Source organism: Bison bison, unplaced genomic scaffold, assembly GCF_000754665.1.
Source record: "Bison bison bison isolate TAMUID 2011002044 unplaced genomic scaffold, Bison_UMD1.0 scf7180017864526, whole genome shotgun sequence".
Lineage (NCBI taxonomy): Eukaryota > Metazoa > Chordata > Mammalia > Artiodactyla > Bovidae > Bison > Bison bison.
Window position 1 is genome coordinate 1,242,750 of NW_011495077.1, and position 10,319 is coordinate 1,253,068.

At 41.7% G+C, this 10,319-nt stretch overlaps 2 gene segments (V, D, J or C); both read left to right on the plus strand.

Annotated features, from left to right (window-relative positions):
* The window catches only part of LOC104981963, a 916,007-nt gene that overhangs the window by 813,056 nt on the left and 92,632 nt on the right, over positions 1-10,319 (plus strand).
* Positions 1-10,319, plus strand: part of LOC104981965 — a 158,670-nt gene that overhangs the window by 143,271 nt on the left and 5,080 nt on the right. The window contains 2 exon segments of the C gene segment in view: positions 5,277-5,283; positions 8,801-8,860. Coding sequence covers positions 5,277-5,283; positions 8,801-8,860 — 67 coding nt within the window.

Sequence of the window (10,319 nt, forward strand, 5' to 3'; positions counted from 1 at the left end):
TTTTTTTTAATCATAGTAAGATTTGAAAATTCAACTAATTAAGGTTCTTCCCTTTAGAGCTTGTTGGCTCTAATTTTTCTCACTAAAATAAGTTTATCCACCTTCCTGACAAACCTAGTGACTGAGTTCCTTTATCTCCCTTTGTTCACTGAGTTCTTCCTAATGAATTAAGTTCTTCTGTTTACTGACTTACTTGAGCCAATGTTGCCCTAAGTGTAGAATGCATAAAATGTGATTTTCGGTGGTACATAGACAGACGTTCTTTTCATTTGAATTGCACTATCTTTTAATGGTATCAGCATAGTACAACTAGGTTGTCAAACCTATGTGATTTAGTTTCCTCTTAATTGTATTTTAAGTTCAAATGTGAGTAAATTTCAAAAAAATTATTAAGCAAATCTTATGACTAATGGAAATGACCCAAAATAAAAGCCCCAAAAGAGATGTGATTAACTGAAGTTTAGGAAACACTGAGCTGGTGCCTTCCATTGTCCTTTGAGATGAAAAGATAGCAGGCATCCAGAGAAGGCATATCTTTCAGTGTAGCCCAGATCCAGAATATCTTTGCACAGTGACTTCTTTTTAGCCAACACATATTGGATAAAAAAGGATCACTGCAAATCCAGATCCTTTATCTTCTCAGAAGCCTACTTGCTTTTCATGCTCTCTTTCCTCAGGAGCTTCTGTCAAGTTCTTACTTGCAGGGCTCCCCGACTGCACCAAACTAACAGGTCTACACAGACCCACCATCACAGGTCCACCATAGCTTTTAACCCTCCAGATGGAAAAAACCTAGGGTTGCCGCTTAACTTCATAAAACAGAACCAGAGTAAGGACCAAATGGCAAGGAATGAAGTACCACAATGTAAATAGGTGCTACTGACCATGACAATGACAGGAGCTTAGAAAGGGTAGTCAGGAGCATTTCATGCCAGTGGGCCACTGGATGGACTTAGAATTATATATACTGTTATGTGATATTCATATATCCTCATCATATCAACTGGTGCTTTTTGAGAGCCTACTATGTATTGGGCCTCTGGACCAGGCACTTTATTCATGAATGTCATTCTACTTGGTTCTCACATGAATATGTAAAAATTAAGTACTACTACTTGCATTTTTATAGATCAGGAGAGGTTCCCCAAGATCACACAGCTTAGCAAAGTTAAAATTGGTATCAACTGTCAATTCCAAACCCTGCGCACTTAAAACACTCTGCTCTTCTAGGGACTTCAGTTGGACTGGGGCATCTGTGGAGGTTTTTCCTGCCTGGCTTTCCCACTCAGGCTCCTAATGAGCTTCTTTCCAAGCTGCCTACCAAGTTGGAAGCAACAGTTAAGCTATTTCCCTTCCAGCTGCCACCCCCACCACAATCCTTCACCAAGGCAGAACTCCTGCCCCCAACCAAAACCAATTACCCAAAGAGGCATTCTCCAGGCAAGGCCCATCCCCCACATTACACCCCTCAGGCTCGAGGGTCCCTAAACTCAGAAAGGTTCAGACAATGATCAGAGCATCACCCTTTCCTTCAAGAAAGAGAAGTCCACAAAATCCTGGGCTCATCAGCAGGTTTTTAAAATGCCAAGAGACAGCTTTCCCACTCCCGTCTTTGGCATTCGTCCCCTCTCACTCAGGAGGAGCATCTCCCAGAACAGAGCCTTGACCTGCTGTACTTTCTGCTGGGACCCATTTTCTCTCATGAACTCACCCTAGCTTTCTCGCTCACCTTCTCCAGGTCTTACTCAAACATCACATCTAGTGAGGCCTTCCTCAACCACCCCCTGTCTGCTGCAGTCCTTGCTTTATTTTTTTTTTATTATTATTTAATTTTTGGTTGCTCTGGGTCTCCATTGCTGCTTGCAGGCTTTCTCGAGTTGTGGCAATCAGGGATGCTCTCTAGTTGTGGTGTGTGGGCTCCTCATTGCAATTGCTTCTCATTTCAGAGCATGGGCTCTACACACCTGGGCTCAGTACTTGCGGTGCACAGGCTTAGTTGCCCTGTGGCAGATGGAATCTTCCTGGACCAGGGATTGTACCCATGACCCCTGCATTTTCAGGCTGAGTCTTAACCACTGGACCACCAGGGAAGTCCACTTTGCTTTTTTTTTTTTAAGTGGCATTATTCATGTTTTACGGGAGACCTTAACTGTCTGTGTTAGAGACTCTAGGATAACCATTATTTAAGGTAAATGTTCCATGGGGTCACAAAGTCAGACACAACTGAGCAACTGAACACATACACACATAGCTTCACAGGGCTGTCCAAACAAAGGCCCACAGCCTGGGCGGCTTAAGCCAGAAGCTCATCTTCTTGCAGTCTGGAGTCCAGCTTGCTTTATTTCATATAGCCTTCATCTTCACCTGAAACTTTGAATGCTTATTTATCAGCTATCTCCCTTGTTCCATGAGGACAAGGGCTACATTGAAAGCAGTAAATAAATATTTGTTGAATGAATGAATAGACAAATGAAGGAATGGATGAGAGGACAAGTCAGCAGTGGTATAAGGCAAAAGGAAACAGAAATGTAAGCAAGCTAGGCACTTTCAGAACCAAGCCCGATCCCAGCTCGCAACCTGTGACAAGTCGCTGGTACTATACGCAGGGCACTCTTCTAGGTGCCAGGGAATCAGTATGAACAAAAAGACAGAAATCCATGCCTTGTTGGAGCTTACAGTGTACTGTAAAAGACAGATGATAAACTCACCAAATAAAATATATAATGTTTTAGGTGGTGATAAGCCCTGTGAAGGAAAATAAACCACAGAAGAGAAATAAAGTGTATCAATAGAAGGGGGCAATGTGCAGTTTTAAACAAAGAAGTTATAGAAGGCCTCATTGGAAAATTGACATTTGGGCAGAGACGCGAGGGGGTTACGGAGTGAGTTGTGCAGATTTCTGAAGGATGAGCACTTCTGGGCAGAGGGAACACAAGCCCTGCCCAGGGTATGTTAAGGACAGCAAGGAAGCCTGGGTGGCTGGAGGAGAATGAGTGACCAGGAGAGAGTTTACAAATGAAGTCAGGTTGATAATGTAGAAAAGATGGACCAGTACTTTTGTTTTTGTTTTTTGTTTGTTTGTTTGTTTTTCATGAATTTTTATTTTTTTATTTTTTTAATTTATTTTATTTTATTTTTTAACTTTACAATATTGTATTGGTTTTGCCATATATCAACATGAATCCACCATAGGTATACATGCGTTCCCCATCCTGAACCCTCCTCCCTCCTCCCTCCCCATACCATCCCTCTGGGTCGTCCCAGTGCACCAGCCCCAAGCATCCAGTATCGTGCATCAAACCTGGACTGGTGACTCGTTTCATATATGATATTATACATGTTTCAATGCCGTTCTCCCAAATCATCCCACCCTCTCCCTCTCCCACAGAGTCTAAAAGACTGTTCTACACATCTGTGTCTCTTTTGCTGTCTCGTATACAGGGTTATTGTTACCATCTTTCTAAATTCTATATATATGCATTAGTATACTGTATTGGTGTTTTTCTTTCTGGCTTACTTCACTCTGTATAATAGGCTCCAGTTTCATCCACCTCATTAGAACTGATTCAAATGTATTCTTTTTAATGGCTGAGTAATACTCCATTGTGTATATGTACCACAGCTTTCTGGACCTGTGCTTTCGGATTTAAGAGGGAAGGTTAGAGAAGGAAATGGTGGTCACACCTGACCCTGGTAAGAGACCAGAGGAGACAGAAACCTGGATTCCAGTCCTCACTTTTATCCCAAACACCAAAGAAACAGGATCCTCTCCTGTCTCAGCAACCTCTCCCTACACCTTGCCCTGGGGAGCTCTGAGCTTAGTGTAATTACCTTCTCCTGCTTCAAGTAAAATTTTTACTCTGAGTCTGACCCTAATAAACATTCTAATACTTACACTGAACATTTACAGAATGCTTTATATATACACCCTTTCGCTTAATCTTATAACCTCTCAATACAGAAGACAGCATCCTCATTTTATAAAAGAGGCAAATGAAGCTCAGTGACCTTAAGGAACTTGGCCAAGATTACACACTTAGTAAGTAAGAAACTGAGTGGAATTTGATTTCAGGTTCTCTGATTCCTTTCTACTTCACACAACTGAGAACCACTCTCCATTTTAGTGATTCTCAGAGTATGATATGCAATCCTGTATGGGCTGTAAACTGATCTGAAAAATCTGCATATTTTCTCCCTGGATTTTTGTGAGTAACATACAGCAATTTCATAGACTCTGGTTTTTACATATGACAGAAGGTATTTTAACTGTCATATCTAAGTGTAAGTACGCCATTAAAGTTTGCTCAAATTTGAAATTCATGAATATATTATTAAAATGTTATTAAAATAGACTTTAGTTCTATTTTATACCAAGTCTGGCTGCTGCACAATGCTTGTCAATGATACAAAGCTCTGATTGGATAGGAAATGGAATTCTCCTGAAAGGTTCTGAGTGGGGCTCATAACTTACTAGATCTTGCCCCGTGTAAGTATAGCCCAAGGGTTGAGAATCACCATTCTATGACCAACAGGATTCCCCAGTGGCTCAGTGGTAAAGAATCCACATGCAATGCAGGAGCCACTGAGATGCTGGTTCATTCTCAGGGTCAGGAAGATCCCCTGGAGGAGGGCATAGCAACCCACTCCAGTATTCTTGCTTGGAGAATCCCATGGACAGAGGAAATTAGCAGGCTACAGTTCATGGGGTCACAAAGAGTTGGACACAACTGAAGCAACTTAGCATACCCTCATGCACTCTATGGCCAATAGCCCACCTTTTTTGCTCCAGACTGGAAATTGTTTTTCAATATCTCTTATTCAGACTGCAAATTCAGACTATAACATGGCAAAAGTCTAGATTTCTATTTGACACAGGAATCACTTCCTGCTTTGTCCTGAAGGGTAGTTCCCAAGACAGAGGAAGAAAGAGGTTAAGCAGATGAGACAGAAAATCTCATCCAATGACTGTCACATGACTTGGGGCCAGGGTTGCGGTACGGAAAAGGCAGGCAGTTTTTAGACTGGGTTTATCAGCTGTGCAGTATCCACTAATATTTGGCAAAGGAACCTATCTGAACGTGGAACCAGGTAAGTGACTCGGTTTTATTCTTCTTCTTCTTCTTCTTTTGACCACTGTATCTGTCAATTATCTTTGTTAAATATTTTCCCAATTCATCAGTTTAGGAAACACTTCTCAGGTTGTTGAAAGTCCCTCCAGCAAGTGATTTAGCAAGGGATGGTGGAGGAGCAGGGACTGAGTTTCTGACAAAATCCAGGGTGGGAATGCATTGTAGTAATCTTCTTGGTCCGCTCTCCATCCCAGAGTGTCTGTAAATGGCATTCGCCATTTACAGATCTGGGCCATGACCAGACCTGTGTTACAGCACATCTAATAAATGTGAGGAGCACTGGCAAGCATGTTAGGCCAAGAATTGAAAGACTGAGTTCTAATCCTCCTTTTTGACCAGCTCTGTGACTTAACTTCACAGTACTTGAGTTTCCCTCTAGCTGATTCAAATTATTTCCAAAGTGTCTTCCAGCTTAGCACACTTTGATCCTGAGTGTCAGCCAGACCAATTCTAAGGGACAATATATTAGGAAAAAAAAAGAAAGCCCAATGATGTGAATGTCTTATGATCCAGTGGAAATTCTGAGATTTAATGAAAAATGATGCTGAAAACGGAGTCCAAACTCTGTCTATATGCCCATTACTTAGCCTTTGTGTGGCCAAGGAATTTTGACAAGTGGCAGCTGAAGCTCCTCTCAGTCCTGTCATCTATTACTCTGGTTCAATGGATGGGAACTGGGGTCTGGAGACCGGAGAGTCAGACGCAGCTCAGTCACTATCTTAACTGCTCTTTAGCTCCAGTGACTTCATCTGTAAGACGGATCTAATAACATCAGCTCGTGGAGCTTGTTATGATGGTGTCTGTTGAGGTAGTGTAAGCACAAGCCATCTGGAAGTAGTAAAATACTTATAGAAATGGCAGACTTCTGAGAGTATTGGGATCTTTTTAAAAGACTCCCAGTCTTTTGCAGAAATGACTTTTGGTCCAGCCATCATGTCCTTCCAACTCTAACTGATGCATAGTCCTTTCTGATTGACTTGAACCTTACAGCTGTGTTTCTGCTGAAAATAGCCATTTGACATTCTCAGCAAAACCAAATTAATTCCTTTCTCTCTGTGAAAATATGACTGTGAAGCAAGATCTTGGGGTAAGAGATGACAGGTTGAGGAGATAATAGCAGTAAACCCTGAGACTTCCCTAAATGCCAACACTCAGAAGAGAACACACATCAAAGAAGCTGCCAAAATGAAAGGCTTAGATCTCAGAAACCCTTGTAGAGCTCTGTGTATCCAGGTAGCCCATCCACTTCCAAACAGATGGACTAGGCAGGGAGAAGATAGGTAGTGAGGTTTTGGGTCATGATGTCTGAAATGGTGTGCTGATAACAAAACTCGTCTTTGGAAATGAGACTCAACTCATCATGGAACTGAGTGAGTTATGCATTTTATTTAGTGTGTATATTCCCTTGAACTCATGGTACAGTCCTGAATAAGCAGAGCTTCTTGAGAAGTTAGGAGGTTCTAAATGGGAAATCCATTGTCATTGCTGTTGTTGCTGTAAAGAGTCAACATAAAATTGGAGAATAAAATCATTAGATCTCTCTTAAGAAAATATTCTATGCATACTTGGAAACTCTCTTCTGAGGATTAGTATTGATAAGTCTTCTGCAACTGCTTAAATAATGCCCTGGTCAGACTTCTGGCCCTGGTCAGGGACTGGGACTAGGGAAAAGGCAAGCTCTGGATCTTTAGAGTCTTTCCACTGTTTATGAGGGAAAAGAGTCATGGTCACAGCATAGGGAGAGGGAAGGTTAGAAAAAGAAAAATATTATTAAAGAAGGAGGTACTGCAAAAGCACCTTCTCTGCCTCAGATGTCAATAACCAATCTGCCCTTGTCTCTTTTCTTGCTGAGAACTTGCATTAAATCATCATGCCTGGCTCACACTAAATTATTTCCAAGGTCCCATCCTTGTTTGGGTCTGCTGAGAACTGTTTTATGCTCACCTCCCTTGTTGGCCCTGAATCTGAGGATTCTGTAAAAGGTCAGGAGCCTACACCAAAAGTACAAACACAGCCCCCAACTTCAGGACAATAGGGAAGTAGTGGGCTCTCCTAGGGATACTATCCACGGGCAGTCTGTTCCAGTGTTTGGAAATCCAGGGGTCTTATTCAGGTAGTTTGGCTAGCTGCCAACCGTCAGTCACTGGAACCAGTCCAGAAAACAACAGTCTCTCAGAAGCTTTCCAAAATGCCAAGGCCAATGGGGCATTGGTTAGATTCTGCTTTTACTTATTTCAGAGGCAATAAAAAAGTGGAGAAATGTACATGAATGTGAGGAGGCAATCTGACAGTCCTGAGAGGGACTGGTAGTGTCAACGTGGTCTCTGCCTCTCAGAGGGTAATATAAACTTAGAGGCGTTCTTGATTGCCTCAGGCTTCCAGGGAAATAGTGGAATTTGGTGAGTTTTCTTATCTTTGAGGAGAGGGAGACTAGAGCAATGAAAAGGAGGGAAAACAGAATCACATTGTAACTGATTGCAGTCTGATTGATGCTGGGCAAATTGCATCTGAGCAAAAAGTATTGTGTTTCATTTTCCCTTTAAATCATTTCCACTTGAAATTCAGAGTTATCTGCAGTGTTAGAATCAAATCTCTGAGGCTATGCCTTTGGGACTCCTAAGGAAGAAGGAAAGAGATGAAACCAAGGCTTAGACCCTCTGTTGAGATGCTGACCTGCGCTCTTCAATGATATCCCAATTGCTTCTCCAGTTTTCTCTTCCTGCAGCGATTGAGTATAATATGATGATATGAGGCTCAGGTAGGGGGTTTAAGAATTTCAAATCAAGCCCCCAATCCTTAAAGTTTTGACAGCAAAGAATGGTCCTTCCCTTTCGCCTTGCTCTAACCCTGGACTCTTGATTTTTTTGGTGATAAGACAAAGTAATCTATAGGGTTTTAAGTTCTATTTCACATGATTACTCTGTCCTCTTGAGGCTTGTATCTGGATCCAGAGTCAAGAGAAATTATAAAACAAAAATAAGCAATCCAAAGCAAGCTCTGCTTTCCCTGACCTGTGTCGATGACACGCAGCACCACTGGGTTCCTTTGTCAGCTACCAATTTCTTGTTCAACCCTTGGGTCCTTAGCAAGTCTTTCCACGGGCTCAGGGAATTAGAAAGTAGATTTGTTGTTACTGTGAGACTCAGTCTGAGTGATGGGGGAGAAATTAGTTTCTAATCAAAAAGCAGGATTGTGACCCAAGAGAAGGGAAATAGAATATGAGAAAAAGAGCTGGGCCTAAAACTCTCCTCAGCCTAACATTCATTACAAGAAATATCAATGTCCAGTCCCCCATTCCTACTCCCAAGCTGGTGTGTGCTTAGCGAGTCCTTCCAATGGATGGGTGTTAAAGCTTCCATCTTGGAGGCAGCTACTGGCCTGCTGACACCCTCTTCTGCTGCTCTGTCTCAGCCCTGTCCCCTGTCCCAGTGCTCCTGGGCTGGGGATTTCATGCTCACCTCCTTACCCAGCAGTTACACTATTCTTAGCTTCAAAGGGAACTGGGACTCTGTGTGCTCAGTCCCCTGATATCATCAAGTACAGCTTTGTAGCTCTCTGAGCCATGGGCTCTCTGGGCTGGAACCCAAGCTGCAGAGGCAGGACACAGATGCTCCAGCCCAGGCCCCAGAGCCGGCCCCAGGCTGGTTACTTGTCAGGTAGTGTCACAATGTGCTCCTGGGACACCCGACAGATATTTTTTGGAGCTGGCACCAAACTCTTCGTGGAGCCCCGTAAGTTGATTTTTTTTCCATACATTTCTAGGGATAAGTTGACTCCTGGGACTAGGCTTGCCATCCAGTTTGTGGTACATGAGAAAGTATAACTAGGAGATGGAGTGGTACAGATGTGGACCGGGCACAGTAAAGACACTAGGCTGAGTAGAGAAGTAGCTCTGTAACTATTATTACTAAAAAAAAAAAAAATTATTTCTGAAAAAAGAGCAGCCCAGAAAACCCAGAGAAATCTAGCAGAAGAATTATACAGATATGTTGGAATATCAGATGCAGGAGGGGCAGAGGCCCAAATTCTCCAGGTGGTTGCTTCATCCTTGCACATCGCTTTGGCTAAGCTGACTACTGTGTACGTCTTTGTGCCACCCGAAAAATGTCCTGCTGGAAGACTTAGGAGAGAGATGGTTAACCTGGTGAGAATAATCAAGTAAAGCAAACTTATTTTCAGTGTTCAAGTTAAAGGCCATCTTGGCAGAGATCTTTGAAATTGTGACTGACATCTGTTGTCAATGCTTCAATGCTTAGGGAACCTGTAAGGTGCTCTATAAGAATCTAGAACATAGATGATTTCTAAGTTTATAAATTAAGGAAGACTGTCAGGGAAGGTATACACTTCTTTTTGTATGTTTACCAGCACATAGCCTTAGCATTAAATAGTACTCATAAAAAAAGAAAGTGCCAAAATGTAGTTAGTTATATTTGTGGACCAAGAAGAAAGATTGGAAATTCTCAAAAGACAAGCAATTACATCTTTAAATTTTAGACTACAATGTAGTGCAAATTTTACACAACTTCACATTTTGGTTTAGGCCTAATATAAAATAGACTGGGTTACATGTAACAACTATATTGAATGCATTCTATTTTTTAAAAAAGGTTCGGTTCAGTCATATAGCCTTTTATTTTAGTTACCATGATACTAAAGAATGAGTTAAACCCTTTACCTTCAAACAACTGTTTTGAACAGATAGGCATTAATTTAGAAAGAGGATCTGAGAAAAATGTTTTTTCAAACCAATGCATCATGCTCTATCTGAAATACTAACAGCTTCAGAGCTCAATATCCTGAGTGTATGACCTTCTTCAGACATCTGTCTTGTTGGTTATATCAAATTGTTCAAATTATTCAAGCCAGGTCTCTCCATCCCAGAGTGATTATTAACAACTGCCTTTGAATTTAAATTTTTAAATCCCAAGAAAGGCTTAATTTTCCAACTAAATCAGACTAGGATTGGATCATATTTTTAAGTAATGAAAAAAATAGGAATGTTTGGGCTTTGGTTTTTAATGGACTAGTTTCCTTTCTCTGTAACTCATAGCTCCCTTGAAAATCAACTGGATTCATCTCACCAAATCAGTATTGTGAGCGAGAAATGCCACAGTTCTGAAGGGAGATGACTGAGCAGAATGTGCGGTTTCCAAGCCGTTACTGCTGGGCTTATCAGTGTCGGTTATCAGC